The 19,051-nt window shown below is 44.9% G+C and overlaps 1 protein-coding gene across 1 annotated transcript in view; it reads right to left on the bottom strand.

Moving 5' to 3' along the window:
- gmds (GDP-mannose 4,6-dehydratase) overlaps nt 1–19,051 on the bottom strand; it is a 205,686-nt gene that overhangs the window by 43,319 nt on the left and 143,316 nt on the right. Inside the window, exons 8-9 of the mRNA XM_004571763.3 lie at nt 1,739–1,857; nt 1,314–1,410 (exon numbers count right to left, since the gene is read on the bottom strand). Of these exons, the coding sequence (XP_004571820.3) occupies nt 1,314–1,410; nt 1,739–1,857 (216 nt within the window). The remainder of the gene's footprint in view (nt 1–1,313; nt 1,411–1,738; nt 1,858–19,051) is intronic.

The following is a 19,051-nucleotide window of genomic DNA, read 5'->3' as shown; positions in this document are numbered from 1 at the left end:
GCTGCATCCATAGGATTTAAGAGGGTAACTAGCAGCCATGTGCTGATAATTAAATACACTTGACTGATCATCAGCAAGTGAGAGATGTTTGCAGTCTGGAGCATTCACATGTGTTAACACAATGCCACAATATTCCCCGGAGTGGATGTCCCAGAAAATTTACCCAAGGTCAGATTGTGCAATGCTCAGAGAAATTAGCTGGTTATCACAAATGGACATGTACGCTGATTTGATCATATTTTAGAGTAGTTGTCCATACAGATACAGGGTTAGGACCTTGAGTGAATAAGCTGACACGGACAGAGAATAGAGGCCCAGGTGTGTAACCAGTGCTGCCGTACCTTCAGCTGTCAGTCACTAGGGGCTCCTTACTAATCCTCTGCCATCACTCAACTGCATCTCAACTCTAATCTCACCAGGCCAAAGCCCAGGAGAAAGGAGCTCCTGCTTTAAACTGAGAGGATGATGGCTAATCTCAGCCACAACACCCCAGGGTAACCCTAGAATGTCCACAGGGAGTAACTGCAATAACCCTTGACCAGGGTGATGAGAGAAAGACCTCCCAAATTCAGCAGACACCTTTCGAGAGATGGAGGAGTAATACACTGGCTAACATTATGAGTTTGATTTTTAGAACTATCACCTCAGCAAGCACAATCTCACGAAAGAGGCACCAATATCTCTCCTGTGCTATCAAACTAGCCTCTCATTCAGCAGAATTGCCTCACTAACCCTTTGAGTCAAACTAATAAGTTGTTAGTATTACAAATTTCCAGGTTGGACGCACTTAGCATAAGGTGGCAGGATATAGCTTTCAGTACTCTTAAAGAGCTTATCTGGCTTGTTTCCAGCTGTTTAAAAAAAGCATACAATAAGCAGCCTGAGGCTGTCAAGTGACTGCATCCACTGTAGCTGACAAGCATATAGTGCCAGACACAATTACCGGCAAACACATACACAAAGAAAAACCATGAAACATTCTTATATAGAACAATAAATATGTGCCGTGATGCATTATAAATTATATGCAACTATATAGATTGCACCACTATAGTAAACCATTTTCATTCTGAAGCCTCCTTTGGTTGGTGTGGTCCACAGTATTGTGCAGTTAGAGAGAAAAATCACCAAAGGTTTCTGGGATCAAATGTACAAATGTGTATTATAGACTTTATATAGGCCAGTATAGCAAGCATCTCCAGGTTCCCAGAACACAGAGGGAGGGGCAAACAGACCAAAGGTGTAAGAACTGGGTGCATGAATACACGTGCATTATACATATAGACACAAATGGTAGGAGAAACTTGACTTACCACTTCGGTGGGACGGAAGTATTTTGGGTCCACCTTCACATGTACCACCCCTGTCTCCTGGCAACGGCCAACCTCCTTCTCATCCTTTCCCTCCCACCTGGAAAGAAAGAAATCTTAGCAGGAACTAAGAGTTTCCCACACCTGCTCCAAGATTCAAGCGCCGTGATTACTTCTTGTGTAGTTTGTTTCCTTAAAGTCTCATCCAGACAAAACATGTCACCTGCCTTTTTTCCCCCCCACAAACGAACACATCCTTCACCACATGTCAGTATCTCACAGCACATAAGAGGGGAGGTGAATGACAGGTTAAACATGGGAGGAATCTTTCCAAGACAAGTGACATAGGGTTGGGGTGTCTTATATTGAGGCCTCTCAGGCAAATCTGTGATTTTGACTGCAAAAAGAATACTGATATGTTGACTTACACAATGGTCTTTCCCACACGTCCAAAGGCCCTCTCCACAAACTCCCTCACACTGTGCACCTCCCCTGTTGCTATGATGAAATCCTCGGGCTCCTCCTGTTGCAGCATCAGCCACATAGCCTGAAAGAGACAGACACAGAGACAAAGACAGAGAGGTCAAACTACTGAGAGATCATAAAGACAGTTCGGTGATCCACACTGGACCGTGCCAAACTCAGCCCTGACAGACAGGAAGTGAACCTGCGACCTCTGAGCGGGGCATTCGCCCATACCTCTGCCCTGACGTCACTACAAGGGCTCAGGGGACACATACTGTGGGAAAGGAGGACAGAGCACTCCCACAGGCCCACTGTGTTGCTGGCACACAAAAATGCACACGTGGCCATGAATACACGTGCATTCAGGCCAACAGCGTTGCACAACTGACATACTCTAACAACTCAAAGATATTTTAAGACACATAAAGTGAAAGTAAAGAAGCTGATGAAATTCCTCAAATACAAATGAATTTTCCAAAACCTTATATCCTGACTCGTGTTTACTATTCCTAATTACACTGTGCAGGCAACGTTATTATTAGCTTAGATACCCCAGCGTAACCTATTACTTTAGGTCCCTTAACGGACACGGTGCTATATTAAACAACTAGCGAAGGCGTGGTTCCATAATATTTATGGTGAACTGGAGCCAGCAGGTCAGAGCTGCTGACCCCTGGCACATCCAGCATGATTAGAAGAAACTCGCCAGGGACACAAAGACAGACCAACAGACGCTCATGTCTCCACTCTTTAAAATCACAGAAGAAGACAGAATGAGAGTGACACAGAAGGCCTAGTCGTAATTTTTTCATGTTAAATGCAATTTCTATATAAACAAGACTAAAATCAGTGTGTAATTGAGACTCTATTGTTTCAAATTGTGCTAACTCATTTCAGTTTATTTATTTATTTGCTTCAGATTCTGAACTATTTGAAGAAGAAAAAAATACTGTGAAATTAAACCCAGCTGTTATATTAAGTTGCTATAAACAGTCATGAATGTCATGTATTCTCCGACTCTTCATTATTTCCCCTTCAATAGCTCAACAACTGGGCTTGTAAATATAAAATATATCAGCAGATTAAAATCTCTGACATCTCATCATTTTTTTCTCAGTTCTATGGGTAAAGGGTCACATTTAACACTTACAACTTCCTGTCAGCAGTTTGTTGGCAACGTTTTTGTTTTGCAGTAAAACTTGCGCAGAAAGATGCAAACATTTCTGTGCATTGAAGTTTAAAAGATTGCAAACAGTACAAAGACAAAGGTTAAACTGCTCGATACGATGCCTTGATGAAACAACAAATGAAACGTGCCTCTAGACATTTGGGTGATCACTAAAACCCCTGACATCTCGTGAAGGTAAAACCTTTTAGTGCATCTGTGAAAAGGTTTAAGTTTCAGTGTTCAGTACCCGATTGATTCCAACATGCACTGATACAACCCCAGAAGTACCCCGAAAACCAGTTCGTGGTACTTTTTTCACACAACAGTTTAAAAACTGACACAGTCAAAAGAAAGTCAGTTGTGATACGGAATAGTAATCTTTGCATCAGATTTTCATAGTAATCAAAGTAACAGCGACTGCTAATTTGTTTACAATTCTATGATAATGTCACCAGTAGTGAAAAGAAAAAAAAACAGTCCCGTTTCTCTTACTCTAAATGTTGTGTAATACTGTGAGCTTGCATGCTGAACTACTGTATGCACACATTTCTGTGCACTGTTGTGGCATTGTTTAAGCACATGCCTTCTCGCAAACACACCAGCAGTGATGGAATGAACTTCCTCAGGGAGGCGAGGGCCATTCTACCTGAGGATCGTTCAGGGTCACCTGAGCGCTCAACAATGATGACTCCCCTGAGCCTGACCTCTGACCTCTCACCCTCTGGCCTCTGATGAACAAACCAGACTCTCACACGGCTACACAAGACAAAAATTGCAACTCGGCGTGTAACTGACAGCAAAACAAAGCATCCAGGGCGTCATCAGAATATGTTATTCAGTCTGCTGCCACATTTTGGGCCTGTGAAGTTTACAGGAAAATGTAATTCTCTTACAAACGGCTGCTTCTGACAAATCATAAGTAACAAACAAGCAGAAGAGATAACAGAATATTTCATTAGCAGTCCGACAGTTTAAACCTTTTATGTTGTGAACTGCTATGTTTTTCCATGGCTTTGACCACGATTATGCATTATTTGAAAGCAGAAAGCCCCGTGGGTCAAATGGTGTAAACCACTTTAACGTTTTATTACTACAGCAACAACTGCAGATGCAGAGGACCCCGATGTTTTAACAGGAGTCCATAAAGATCAAAACTGTAGTTTTCTAAACTTTCACTGTCTATACAGGCGCATTTATATTCAATCATCAAACAATAAAAAGTTTCAATTCCATTTTTTAAATCTTTTTGAGTCAAAACTAAACTGTTCCATGGATAATGGCATAAATATTGATCATGGATATAAATTGAGCTATGACATTTTTGTGCAATATTCCTGCAGTCTTCTTTTAGCTCCAGCTCCAAAGTGCTCGACGGCATGTTCATAAACACGAAGCACACGAGTCTTGAGTGAAGACGAGTGAAGAGTTTGCTTTTATCCGTTATATCAGTGTATGTTGAAGATCTTTAGACAGCAAAGGCAAACTTAGATGTCAATTTCATTCAGATCTTTCTTTTCTTGTTGTTTTTGCTACATTAAACAGTTTATACAAAATAATTGAGTGTTACCACAAAAGTAGCCAGCATATTACACTACAATATTTTAAATTTATATCAACAATACAGACATGACATCAATCCTGAGAATTTAATCAGAGGTGAGTTCCCAGTCTGCCATTTCCAAAATATGTCAGCGCTTTCCTTTTCGACGTGAGCAGGAATAAGCATCACTGGAAACAGTGGAGTATCAAACACTGACATCTACACTGTAATACTGTTTTGATCATCTGACTGGCTGATTATTTGAACTTGTAATGAAGCAGGCTCATTCCCTTTTCCTGAAAAACCCCACTGATGGATGTGTAGCCTGCAGTAAACTGGATGGCTGTGATGATGGGAATTGGAAACGTAGGTCTGCTTCTCTTGCAGCCAGAGAAAATGTTTACGGCAGGAGCTGAGTGATATGGCCTCTGCTGATTTTTTTTTAACAAGGACATGTAATAAATATTCTGATGTGTATTTTTCTACGTATTGTAGTGGGAATAAAGAAGAATGAAACGGAAGATTGGTTTATTCATCTCAGCCCGTTCAGCGATAACTTCTCGTTCTCGGCCTCTTTACACCCGCTTTCCTTCTTTTACCTTTTACCCTCTTTTTTCCCCTTCTCCCACTCCTCCTCCCTCAGGATCGCTCTGCTTCATTAGCTATCTGATAAACAGCTCAGAGGTTCAGCCCTTCACACTGAACCCGCACCTTCCTGTTCACATGGCCACAGGATGACCCCCCATCACACACTCCACACTTGACTGCAGCTCAGAAACAGCCAGCGACCACTGCGGACCCCTTTACCTGAAACATATTCTGACACACACGAGGGGAAACCGAGCTGACCAACGTTTAAATGTTTTTTTTTCTATTGTCTCGGAGTTCTAAATTTCTGTTGGAAGTGATATGAAATGTGGATTTCAGTACAGCTCTTGTTGTTATTGTTACTCAATTTGATATCTGTAATTATTAAAATACAAGCCAGATCTGCTTTTCGAGTTATTAAAATACTCTACAATACAAATTTTCCAACAAACTGGATAATATAAAGAGTTCTGGAGAGTAACTTTGCTTCTATATTATGCATAGTTTACTAATGTAATTAGTGAACTAAATGTAATGGCATAACTACTGACACTGCAATCCAAAATTACATGTTCCTGTTTTGATTTACGTTGTTTACTTCTTTTAATTATGTAGATCACGTGACCATATTGAGTTATAATGCATGTTATAGCAAAATTTTATAATCATTTCATTTAAAAAAAAAATCAACACAAATTATTTCCTTTTTTATCTGCTGTTGTTGTATTTTATTTGCTTTGCTTCTTTATCTTGTAAAACATTGTTCTGTATACATATGATTCAGGAATCAGTAAATCTATTTTATTTATAATTTTATTTTATTTTTTTATTTTTATTTTTATTAAAGACTTAAAACCAAACCAGTACTCAGTGTTCAAGATGACTGATAGACTGAAGAGACGTTTTTCCAACATAGTCCGAACATGCTGGAGGCCTACAGTAAAAGATGTACTAAAAATTATACATGCAATGCTTTAAAGCTGAATTCAAAGTTTAATATTACATCTTATAATAAAATGCCATCCTTCTGTAGCTGACAGGGAATCACTGAAACTTAAAGCCTGCTTAAAACACTTTGATTTGGAAATGGCCATGAATGCCAAATTAAAATCTGATGAAAAATCTTACACCAATAAAAAAAGTTAACAGGTAAAATATCAATGTATGTAAAATATCTTTGTGCAGATTCAGGCAACTTCAAACAAACATAACTGATTCAATATTAACCGACTCAGCAGTGACCTCAGCAGGGCAGCATCCCCTTAATACGGTAGAAGTTTCGTGGCTTCAGCATTCAACTGCCGTGGCTGCGACTTTCTTTCTTTTTTTCTTCTTACAGTGTGTTATATTTAATCTTTTCCATATGCTCCTGTGAGATAGAACACAGATAGAGCACAACCAAAGGGACTGAGCTGCGGGAAAATCCCTGGTTTAAACCAAAGGCAGCCTGCTGACTCAGAGTACTGAGCACAGGTCACAAAGTACAATCTCACCACTATGACACCAACTCTCTGCTACTGCTGACTGCCTTTCAATAATATATACGTAGTAATTTGCAATAGCGTCACAGTCTCTGTCGATAAAATATTCTCCGATAGAGAATATCATCTCCAAGCTGGCAGAGAATAAAAGGTTTGTTTTGCTAAACAAGTGTTAAATCCTCAGGCAGAAAACAGATCTTATACTCGATTCCTTGTTTTCCAAAAGTGCCTAAAAAGCATCTTACAACAAACAGAGCACCCAAACCACAACTTAAGTGATGACTTATCTGGACCTCCCTCCTCTGCTGACCCCTCCATCCTCCCTTCTCCCACTCTGCGTCTCGCCTCTCTCCCAGGCTGTTATAGCCACTCCATCTTCCCTCTCTAGCTGCTTGACTCCAGCTGACATGTGGCATGGCTCACAGTGAACACTTAATAGAGCTGCGATTATGGCTGCACAAAGCCATCGGCCCCAGCACACACTTTCCTCCTCATTCAAACATGCAAATGTAAAGCAAAGCCACTTTTTACATGAAAAGCATAAATGCATTCATGAGGGCACTTATTCAAATTATTCCAGAAACACATACAGAGCTTTATAAACGGACTGGTCACACCAATTTCAGTTAGAATATAACATGTTGCGCACTCTGCTGTGCTGCAGAGAGTTTTGAGAAGCTGCGACTTCATGTCTTCTCAGCTATAGAGCTCGACCAGAGCTGGCTTTTCCAGCTCATTTGGAGCTTAAGAGGTTCTCAGCCCTGTTCCACAACATGCTTGCACAGCTGCCAGACAAGAATGTTAAAGCCTGAAAAGTTAAAAGAAATGCTCTCTTTTCTGGCGTGGACCAAAGTCAAGCCTTGAATTCGAGCAGACACAGCTCCAGTCTGCCGGGCCCACCGCTCTCCACTGATAGTGAGATTAATGACCTGCACTTACTACTATGTTATGATACTATGATACGTCACATTTGAGCTCAAACATGGCCACGTACGTCATAAGTGTGTGTTATCGGCTGGTCTTTTCGGACCCACATCCATCAAGGGCCAGTACTTCCCGGATACAGTGGCAATCATCTACAGCCATCTTGTACTGAGATTAGGCAAATAGTATTGAAATGACGACTTCAGAATGACCTAGGGGCCACTGCTGATACCAGACTGAGGGCAGTTAACCTCTTACTACTGTGGATGTTTATATATGACTATATTTAACATCAAATTCATCATATTTTTCAAAACAATTCAAAAAATAATCTTATCTTGTGTTAAGAACCTTCTTTACTTCACAACAATTCAGAGTAAGACAAATACCAGGGGTTACGTTCGTTAAAGTTTCTACAAAATTCTTCATCAGTACAATTTAAGTCTTCATGACTTTCAAATGAGTCCACTGGTGCTTGTACTTCCTATGTTCATGGTTTTCATATACTTTTTCATAAAGCTGTCATTAAAAGATGCTGCAAATGATAAGACCTTTTTCCCAGTTTCTGCCTTCTATCCTCAATAAACCAGAAATGTTCATTGCCAATGCAGTTTTTCTGCCAGCATTTCAGAAAGTGAATAGAAAAACAGATTTTTGTTTGCCACTCGTCAGCCCCCCACCCCCACTGAGGTGTGAATGTTGCAATGTTGGCTCGTTCACTTCTGCCTAAAATCCAGAATAGTCTAGAGTGGTTCAGTTGTCAATAGTAAAACGTTTTGATTTCACTCTGATTTTTTTCCACTCTTCTCTGACCCCAGAAGGGATTTAACATCATTTTTCTAAGACATTACACATGTCAGAAAATAACTAGAGGGAAGTCTGTGAACAATAGATTATTGAAGTGTTTTTCCATCAGTTTGTGTTCAGAATTGTCTGGTGGCTTCAGAATTGCAGCACAATGATGCACTCCGGCCAGGCTTACTTAGCCAAGAAGTTAGAGTGTATTAGTGCTTATTGCTTTCACAGCCTACAGTTACTTTTTACATTCTTTTGTTCCACCAACAACAATTGCAAATAGTCTTGTGCTCCAAGACATCAGTCACATAGGCCTAGAGACCAGTTGGCAACTACCTGGCAACCACTGGTTGCAAGGGAAAAATTTGTATTGCCCATCTGGCTAGTGAGTGGTTGGTTGCTGGAGGTGCGGTGAAAACTGTGAAACAGGCATGGAGGATTAGAAACTAGTCACTGACCCCAGGTAATCCCAGGTCACTAAGACAAATGCGTATTCCCCAACTAGTTGGTGAGAGGTTTGCATCATTTGCATTTAAAGTAAAAGTTGCAACTTTTGAAACATTGGTTTTAGTGGTAAGGCACAACTTTTATGTTAAAAGTGAATATTCTGTTTCTGGTTTGCATTGCACTTTTTTTTTAAGATTCACTGCTGTTTGGTGGTTAGTTACAAAGTCTTTGCCCACAAATCGACGTCTTTAATGCAAGCTACAAGTAATAAAAGCAATCACTGGGAGGTTTTTTGGGCAGTAATCTTTTTAAGACCAACTTCACCCAAATACAGCCAGAAGCCTCCAGCAACTAGCTGCCAATTGGTTGGGGAATCCACATTTTTCTAGAATCCAGACATGTCAGGAGGTCCCTGACCGGTCTCTAGGCCCGGGTGACTGAGGCCTAATTTAATCCAAACTGATGTTACATGTAAGCATTTTGATGATTCAAATATATTTCGTAATGCTCAAGAACATACAGCCGATGCTGTTTTTTGTATTCACGTCTTATATGTATATTTGTAACTAAACCACAACCACTAACTCGCAACCACTTGACAAGTGTGTATATGTTTGTCTATTAAATAAAACATTCCTGTGAATGTGTTCTACAGCATTCCATAATGGTGTAGATCAGGGGTGCTCACACTTTTTCTGCATGTGAGCTACTTATAAAATGACCAAGTCAACATGATCTACCCACTACAAAAATCCAAAACATATACTTATTTATAAATATATTGAGGATTCTTTATATCTACAATGTATATACATGCATAACCGCAATATCCAATATTTCACAACACAATTAACAATGTAAATTTTTTGTCATTACCTGAGTTTACTCTGATGACTTGCACTGAATTGAATCAGCCAGGGATGCATAGTCCGGACAGTAGCTGCTGACGGCCAGCCTCAAACACACTTCCAAATGTTCATCAGTCATGGTGGAACGGTACTTGGACTTAATGATGTTCATGTGGGAAAATTATGACTCACATAAATAAGTGGAGCCGAATAATGCAGTCAAAGAGGCAGCACATTTCCTCATGTTGGGGTACTTTACTTCTGTGAGTAAGTTCCAGAACTGTCCATGATCTCTGGACTTCAGCTCAATGTCGGCTTGTAGTGTCAAAATCTCATCTTCCACTCCAGAAGAGTTCAGGTGAAATAGTTTTGCAATTTTTGATGCGAGTGAATCGACATCAGCATCTTCCCGAAAAGGATAGCACATGAAGGTAGCGACTGGCTCGAGCAAAGAAAAGTCTTGAAAGCGTTTGTCAAACTCTGACAGACAATTGTCAATCTGCTCTGTGTAGCGTGCACTGTCAAGTTGCAAACAGGCCATCCCCTGCATCTCCAGCTCTGACGCCAGGTTTTGAAAGTTTATCAAATCATGGCGCTGCAGCTTTAAAGAGAGATGTTGCATCTTTCGTTTGAAAGCATTAACTGAGCTGATCATGTTGATCACTGTTTTGTCTTTTCCTTGCAGCTGTAGATTAAGGTCATTCAACATGTTTGTCAGATCGGTTAAAAATGCCAAGTCTAACAGCCACTGACCGTCATTAAGTTGCATGTATTCTGCTTGTCCAGCTACACGGAAAAACTCCTTAATCTCCGGACAGAGCTCTCGAAATCTTTGCAGGAATTTCCCTCGACTAAGCCACCTCACGTCAGTGTGTAGCAACAACTCAGAGTGGTCGCAGTCAGCCTTCTCCAGATGTGCACGAAATAACCGTCTTTGAAGAGATCTGGCGCGAATAGAACAGGCGATCTTCGTTGCAACATTCATGATCTCCTTCATGTTGAGCATTTTAGCGCATAACGCTTGTTGGTGGATTATGCAATGGTAATTTAGGAAGTCCGGGAAAGCATCGTCCTGCCTGCACTTGGCAATAAATCCATTCAAGCGGCCAACCATTGCGGGTGCTCCATCTGTGGTAATAGACACCAATTTGTACACTGGGAGCTGGGTTTTCTCGATAAAGTTTTTGAACGACTGAAATATGTCCTCTCCTCGCGTCTGTTCTTTCATGGGCAGGACTGTTAATAGCTCTTCTTTTGCAGTGATATCAGTAAACACCATACGAATGAAAATGCACACCTGGGCTGTGTCACTCACGTCCGTAGATTCGTCCAACTGCAGTGAGAAACACTGGCAATCTCCGATGTCCTTCCAAAGTTGCTGGGTTAAATCCTCCGCCATGGCTTCACAGCGCTGTGTAACTGTACTTCTTGACAGCTGGAGAGCTTTGATCGAAGATGTTATTTCTGCCTTATTTTTAAAGTCTCGGAACAATGAGTCAGCTGCTTCAACGAATGCCTCTTTTACCATCTCTCCATCTTGAAAAGACTTCTTGTTTTTAACGATGATGTGACTCACCCGGAACGATGCTTCGGTGGCGGCTTTCGCTTTTGAAGTTTGTTGTGTGAAAAATGACTGCTGTCCGGACAACTGGGATTTTAGTTCCTTCACCTTTTTCTTTCTTAGCTCGCTTTTCGGCGGGAATGTAGTGTCGTATTTTCCGTGAACAGTTCGAAAATGCCGCTCCACATTTCCCTTCTTTGGCATTGCGATGGCAGCCTGGCAGATGAGGCAAACGCACTTCGAAAATGACATCGTGAAAAAAAAAGTCTTCCTCCCATTCCCTATGAAAGTGATACGTTTTTGTCTTCTTACTTGGTCCAGCTCCCTCACTCATTTTTAACCCTTTCTTAGGTTTAGAAAAAACCGAGAGCTAAAATTTGGAGTTAACTCGCTGACTAGCTTGTCAGTTTTACTACACTTCGCGCCGCTGTTTGCACATGCGCAGCGACCTAAGCGTCAGAAAAAAATCCGATGTCATCTGACTGGCTTCCCTGTATCAATCAAGTGACGGGATGGATGATAGGCTGGCATCTATTTTTTTTTAATGCCATGCGATCTACCAATACTACCTTTGCGATCGACTGGTCGATCGCGATCGACGTATTGAGCACCCCTGGTGTAGATGATTCCAAAGAACTGTGGCTTCCTCTGAAAGATACACCCGAAATCACCCTTTTATTCTTTGTGCATCATTGCTGTAAAACACATTACCTTGCATGTTTACACCCTCCCCAACGGCCCCGACAAAGTGTTTAGAGCTGTCAATATGCAAGTGACTCATAAACCAAGAGTCCTCCTTGCTTCTCTAAACGGCGTATCACATAACAATTCCTGACGGCACAGCAATGACACACAGTCCATGCCTGTACAAACATTTTAAAAGCCAAATAAGCAATGCAAGGAAGAGAAGCAGATACAACTCTGCAGGATTATGTGTCGTCTGCAGCATTAACTAAAGGTAGCATTTGACACTTTTCCTTCTAAATCTGTTGAAAGCAGGTCAGACTCACTGACTTATAAATCAGATAAATTTCATGATCAATATTGGGAAGTAGTTTTATTTATTTATTTGTTTAACACCTGTACAAAAGGCCAGCCAGTTCGCAGAACTCACGAACGGAGCCGCATCTGCGGAGTAAGATATCAGCATACGGCTGCCGTTTAGCCAATGAGCGGTGAGGCAACCCATTCTCTTCACCAATCAGAAGACACAATTCTACCTCATCATTACGCACATGTCGACGCAGAGAGTTCGGTCGGAGCTGCAGGTGGGAAGAGTCAGCAGAGTTTTACTCACCGTGTGGATTTTCATTCCTCTAATGCTGTTAGCGGTGTGCGTCCATGAGACTGTAAGTTTCTGTGTTTTATCGTGTTTGTTCTTTGCTGCGGCCATTATCCTCCCTTGTTTAATCCTTGGCGCACACTTTGTTTACCGATTGTTACTGCCGTTTACTGCGAAGCAGCCTCTGCCGTGCGGTCATTAAGGGACCGTCACTAATTTCTCATGTTAGCTCTAATGTAAAGTGCCTAGTTAGGATTTATGTAAATAGTAAAATTAGCATTTGTTGACACTCCCTTATTTTGGTTGAATGTTCCACTATCCAGTATTGTTTGTATTGTTGTATTACACATTTAATTCACTCTGTTCACCTAATTATGGAAGACTTTTATGTTCTTTCCAACAGAAACCACACCATCACTCACCACACGGCATATAGCATTTTACAGTCTGTTAAATCCCCTCACTCACATTATGGATGTGTGCTTCGGATTCTTGCTAAATAAATGAGTGAACGACAGATACCTGAGTGGCAGTGGATTTTGTGGATATGCCATCTGTTCTTATCGGACAACCCTGTTGAGATTGTGGATTCTTAGAGTCAGCACCTTATCATCTACATCAGTCATAGTCAGGAGGTCAAGTCCGTCCCACTTACAGTGACCTCCTCCATTACATGGTCCTTCGAGCCGGAGTTACAGTTTCACAGGCAAGATGGCTTTCTCATCCACTCCTCGTCCTCGTCGCGATGGTCATCGGCCTCGTTACCTCGATGACTTCTTGGTGCAGTTGCCAAGGAGATCACTACCACAGGTGCATGTGTCGCACAACCAGTCCCCTGATGACCATGGGGCACATCCCAACACCTCAGCCACTCCAGCTGACCAGACTTCTCAGCATGGCACCTCAGACGTGGTATTATCAGCACTGAGAGAAATGCAGGAAGATAATAATCAGCTCAGACGAGAGGTTCAGACTCTGCTTGGTGCCCTCTCTCTCCGGTCCTCAGCCCTCCAGACGTCACCAGCTCCCCAACCTTCTGCATTAAGCCCCAGTACCCAGGACCAGAGGCAGTCCTTGTGGACTGATTCCATGCCTCAGTCTCCTCATCCTGACCATGCCTCCAGACACTACCCACACACGGTACGTTCCTTTCACATACCAGAGGATGACATACAGGATTTACCTTGGCCAGAGGCATCACTTCCACTTGATCCTCAGAGTGCTGAGCCATTCCCTGTTCCACCACCTCCGGTATCAGAAATTCCTGCTAGTGCAGCAGCCTCAGGTCCTTTCAGATGTACGTCACCTTATCAGTACAGTCAACTTCCTGTGACTGAACAGGTCGGGAAAATTAACGTGAAGGACGAGTATGGGCCTGGAGCATGTGTGAAGAGGCAGGTCACCCCTGAATATGCAGAGCCATACACCTTTCAGCGCCAACAACCAGAAAGCTTCCGGGAGATGACTGGGGACCCGCCTCGCTGGCCGCCAACTGATTCCAAAGCCTGGAGGAAATATGGTCAGCACGAACCTCTACCAAGTACAGAGACCGTGTACCGGGGACCAACACCACACATTCCATACTTCACGTCTGATGACCCCAGCCAGTTCGCTCGTTTGCGAATGGCCCTTGACAATATCCTGCCTCACGATGCAACTGAACGTTTCAAGTACCAGATCCTAGTCGATCACCTCAAGTTGGAAGACGCCCTCCTTATTGCCGATTCCTACAGCAATAGTCGCTATCCATACAGCCAGACCATGTCATCCCTGATAGAGCTGTATGGTCAACCTCACAAACTTGCCCTGCAGCGGATCACTGACGTGTTGTCAGAGTCTCCGGTGCGAAGTGGTGACAGCCGAGCGTTCCGTCTTTTCGCCCTGAAAGTGAGGGCTCTCGTGGGAATGTTAGAACAGCTTGGGAAAGAGGGGAGAGCAGAACTAGAGTGTGGGTCACACGTCACCAGACTGCTGTCCAAACTGCCACACAGTCTTCGAGCGCAGTTTAAGCGGTTCATCATTCAGACACCCATCCCAACCTTAGCAGATTTGGCAGAGTGGCTTGAATATGAAGTCCGCATCCAAGATGATGATGTGTATTTCCATCATCATCAGCAACCTCGAGAGCCACGTGTGGATCGTGGGAAGGGTGCCAGACCCAAGCAGAGATCTGCAGCGGCAACCACAACCGTCTTATTGGGCTACGACCCTCCTGCTAAAGGCCCAGAGCCTCCAAAACAGGCATCACGTCCAGTTTCCAAATTGGGGAAGCCAAAGAAATTCTGCCCCTTCTGTAATAATCTTCAGCACTATTTCAATCAGTGCACAGATTTCAAGAAGCTCAATATAGAGCAGAAGTTGTCTTGGATTCAGACAGGCAAGCGGTGCTGGAGATGTGGAAGGGACCATCCAGAGGCGCAATGCTACCTGAAAGCTAGATGCCAGCAATGCAATCAGGTGCATTTGGAGACACTCCATGAGATTAATGCATCGCGATCCACTAGTTCTGACAGACCGGCGGAGGAAGCTGTCCAACCCGTCACGTACTACGTTGATCCAACATGGGGGACCAGCTGTGTGCTACTGAAAATGGTCAGGGTGTGCCTCTATAATGGCAAAATGAAGCTAGAGACATATGCCATCCTAGATGATGGGTCAGAGCGCACAATCCTTCTTCACAGTGCTGCCCAAGAGCTGGGCCTTCAGGGAAAGAGGGAGGAGTTGGCGCTCCGAACCATCCGACAAGATATTAGAACGGTGGAAGGACATTCCGTTTCCTTCTCTATAGCCTCCGCCACTGACCCTCGGAGACGGTTCCGGATCCAAAGAGCATTCACTGCCACTGAGCTTGGGCTTGCCAAACACTCACATCCAGCTGATGCACTGCAAAGGTCCTACCGCCACCTGCGAAGTCTTCCACTTCATTCGTTCCACCAAGCTCAACCATTATTGCTGATTGGCTCTGACTACCCACATCTCCTGACTCCAATAGAGCCTGTCCATCTGGGTCCACGGGGAGGACCAGCTGCACTCAAGACACGGCTGGGTTGGACTCTGCAGGGTCCAGCCAAGGTTCTTCTACATCAAGCCTCCACTCCTCAGTGTCTACTCACAAGCACCCTGACTCCCAGTGCTGAACTTCTCAGTAATGTAGCCAAGCTCTGGCAGATGGATGTTCTCCCATACCAGAATGAGAAGGTGGCCACACGTTCAAAACAGGATACCATGGCTGTCAAGATGCTAGAGGAGAAGACCATTAGAGTGGAGGTGGATGGTATCAACCGGTATGCCACCCCGTTGCTGTGGAAAGAGGAACCAGTCCCGCTTCATTCCACTAAGGACTCTGTCTTGGGTCACCTGCGAGCTACGGAGAAGCGCCTCCTGAAGACGCCTGTACAAGCAGCCACCTATAACCAGGAAATTCAGAAGCTGGTGGATGCAAGCTATGTGAGTAAACTGACCATCGCAGACATGGAGATGGATGGTAGCACCTGGTACATACCACACCACATGGTTCAGCATAATGGCAAGGATCGCGTTGTCTTCAACTGTTCTTTCGTGCACAATGGTAACAGCCTGAATCAGCATCTCCTACCTGGTCCTACCCTGGGCTCGACGCTCCTGGGTGTGTTACTTCGCTTCCGGGAGTATCCCATTGCAGTGAGCAGTGACATCAAGGGGATGTTTCATCAGGTCCGCCTCTTGACTCAGGACAAGCCCTTCCTCCGGTTCCTCTGGAGAGATATGGATCGCACGAGGCAACCAGAGGTTTACGAATGGCAAGTGTTGCCTTTCGGGACGACATGCAGTCCCTGCTGTGCCACCTATGCTCTGCAGCGGCACGTTCTGGATCACAGCAGCCCCAGCGAGGATACCCGTCACACAGTGGAGAAATGTTTCTATGTTGACAATCTCCTCCAGAGCTTCGCATCATTTCCCGAAGCCCAGCAACTGGTTAACAAAATCCAGCAGTTGCTGCTCACCGGTGGCTTCGAATTACGACAGTGGGCTTCCAACTACCCAGAACTCATCAGTCATATGCCACCTGGATCAGTCTCACAGAGCAGTGAACTGTGGTTTTCCCCCGATGGGACTGATGTACCAGAGCGGACTCTGGGCCTGCAATGGCACTGTCAGTCTGACGAGCTCAGATATCAGATTCGGCACACTGAGCAGTTGGTGGAGCCCACAATGCGCAACATCTATCGGGTTCTGGCCAAGCAGTATGATCCGCTTGGCCTTCTCATTCCTTACACCACTCGGGCCAAAATCCTGGTGCAGCATCTCTGGAGGAAAAGGAGAGACTGGGATGATCCAAATCTGCCAATCGACCTGCTGCAGCTGTGGCATGCATGGGAAAGTGAATTGATTCAGCTCCCTGATGTCTCCCTGCCACGTTGTTACGTGCAGCCAGAGACAGACCCATCCCTTTGCAAGCAGAGCATCCACATCTTCTCCGATGCATCTGAGAAGGCATATGGAGCTGTAGCCTACCTTCGGACAGAAGATCATATGGGGGGAATCCAGGTAGCCTTCCTAGCTGCCCGATCTCGAGTTGCTCCCGTCCGTCAACAGTCCATTCCGAGGTTGGAGCTCTGTGCTGCTCATGTGGGAGCCCAGCTTGCTGCCGTCCTCAAGAGGGAACTCACCCTTCATATCTCAAGCATTGTCTATTGGACCGACTCCACTACAGTCCTGAACTGGCTCCAGTCCCAATCCTGCCGCTACAAGATCTTTGTGGGCTCTAGAGTTGCAGATATTCAAGAGCTAACTGAAGGGAGCCTGTGGAGATATGTCAGATCAGGCGACAATCCTGCCGACAACATCACTCGAGGATTACGGCTCTCACAGCTCACCTCTCATCATCGGTGGCGCCGGGGCCCACCTTTTCTCTGGCAGGCGGCATCATACTGCCCGGAGCTCCCGAACCACGTTTCCCTTGATGATTCATCAGAGCTGCGGAAGGAGAGCTTCTGTGGAAACATCACCAGAATACCTGATCCACATCTACCTGATGTTGGTTCTTTCAGTGGCTACCAGACCTTGCTGGAAGCTTACGTTCGAGCTGTCCATGGGACAGCTGCTGACTCGACACCCACGGCAGAGGATTACAGGCAAGCGGAGTTAGCACTCCTCCGGAAGGTACAGGAAGACAGTTTCCCTGAAGATTTTGTTCGGCTGTCATCTCACAAACCGGTAGCTGCCAGCAGTCGCCTACTTGCCTTAGCTCCTGAGTATGACCCAGAGGCTCAACTGATTCGGGTAGGGGGGCGGCTTCGCAGATGTGAAACCCTCAGTCAAGACATCTTGCATCCTGTCGTTCTTGACCCTCAGCATCCTATCACAAAGCTCATCGTCCAGGATTGCGATCGCCAGCTTGCTCACCCGGCCTCCGAGAGGGTCTTTGCTGAGCTCCGGCGCAGATTCTGGATACTTCGAGGACGAGAGGCCGTCCGGAAGCACCAGTACAACTGTCCTGAATGCAGGAGGTGGCGCAGCCAGCTGGTCATTCCCAAGATGGCTGACCTTCCATTATCCAGTTTAAGACTTCATCGCCCAGCCTTCTATTCAACTGGGGTGGATTGCTTTGGCCCATACCTTGTCAAGATGGGGCGGCGTACAGAGAAACGGTGGGGGATCATCTTCAAATGCCTAACGACCCACGCAGTCTACCTTGATCTGCTTGCCAGCATGGACACTGACTCATTCCTGATGGGACTGCGTCGTTTCATCTCGAGACGTGGGAAGCCCTTCGAACTGCTGTCGGATCAAGGTACCAACTTCAGAGGTGGTAGCTCTGAACTCCAGGAGGCTTTCAACGCACTCGGCCCAGCTCTGAAGTCACAGTTGGCCAGCCAGCAGATTCATTTTCGTTTCAACCCTCCACAGGCTCCACATTTTGGTGGTTCCTGGGAACGGGAGATTCGTTCCATCAAGTCTGCGCTGCATACCATTCTCGGCTCGCAGCATGTCACCGAGGAAGTCTTTAGGACGATACTCAGCGAGGTAGAGAGCATCATCAACTCTAAGCCGCTAGGTTATGTCTCCTCAGACGTAGCAGACGTTGATCCGATCACTCCCAACATGTTGTTGATGGGGCGGCCTGATTCCGGTATGCCACAGGTCGTCTACCCAGAAGCCGAACTCCTGAGCCGTCGTAGGTGGAGACAATGTCAAGCCTTGGCGGATCAATTCTGGATCCACTACATCCGGAATTATCTACCTTCACTCCAGATGCGGCACAAATGGCAGCAGGAACGAGATGAGTTGACTGTTGGCACTATCGTTCTCATTGTGGACCAGCAGCTCCCTCGTGCCCTATGGCCAGTTGGTAAGGTCAGCCAAGTAATCCCTGGAGCAGATGGCAGGGTTCGAACCGTTCAGATACAGGTTGGAGACAAGACATATACACGATCAGTGGGACGACTTATCAGACTTCCAGCTCTTCCACCGGAGTCTACTGCCTGACCTTCCTAAGTGAAGTGCACCTTTGCTCCGCAAAGTTGGGGGCGGCTGTACAAAAGGCCAGCCAGTTCGCAGAACTCACGAACGGAGCCGCATCTGCGGAGTAAGATATCAGCATACGGCTGCCGTTTAGCCAATGAGCGGTGAGGCAACCCATTCTCTTCACCAATCAGAAGA

This window comes from Maylandia zebra, linkage group LG17 (assembly GCF_041146795.1).
Source record: "Maylandia zebra isolate NMK-2024a linkage group LG17, Mzebra_GT3a, whole genome shotgun sequence".
NCBI classification, from domain to species: domain Eukaryota; kingdom Metazoa; phylum Chordata; class Actinopteri; order Cichliformes; family Cichlidae; genus Maylandia; species Maylandia zebra.
The sequence above is the reverse complement of the archived record's forward strand: the minus strand, read 5'-3'. Positions and strand labels throughout refer to the sequence as shown.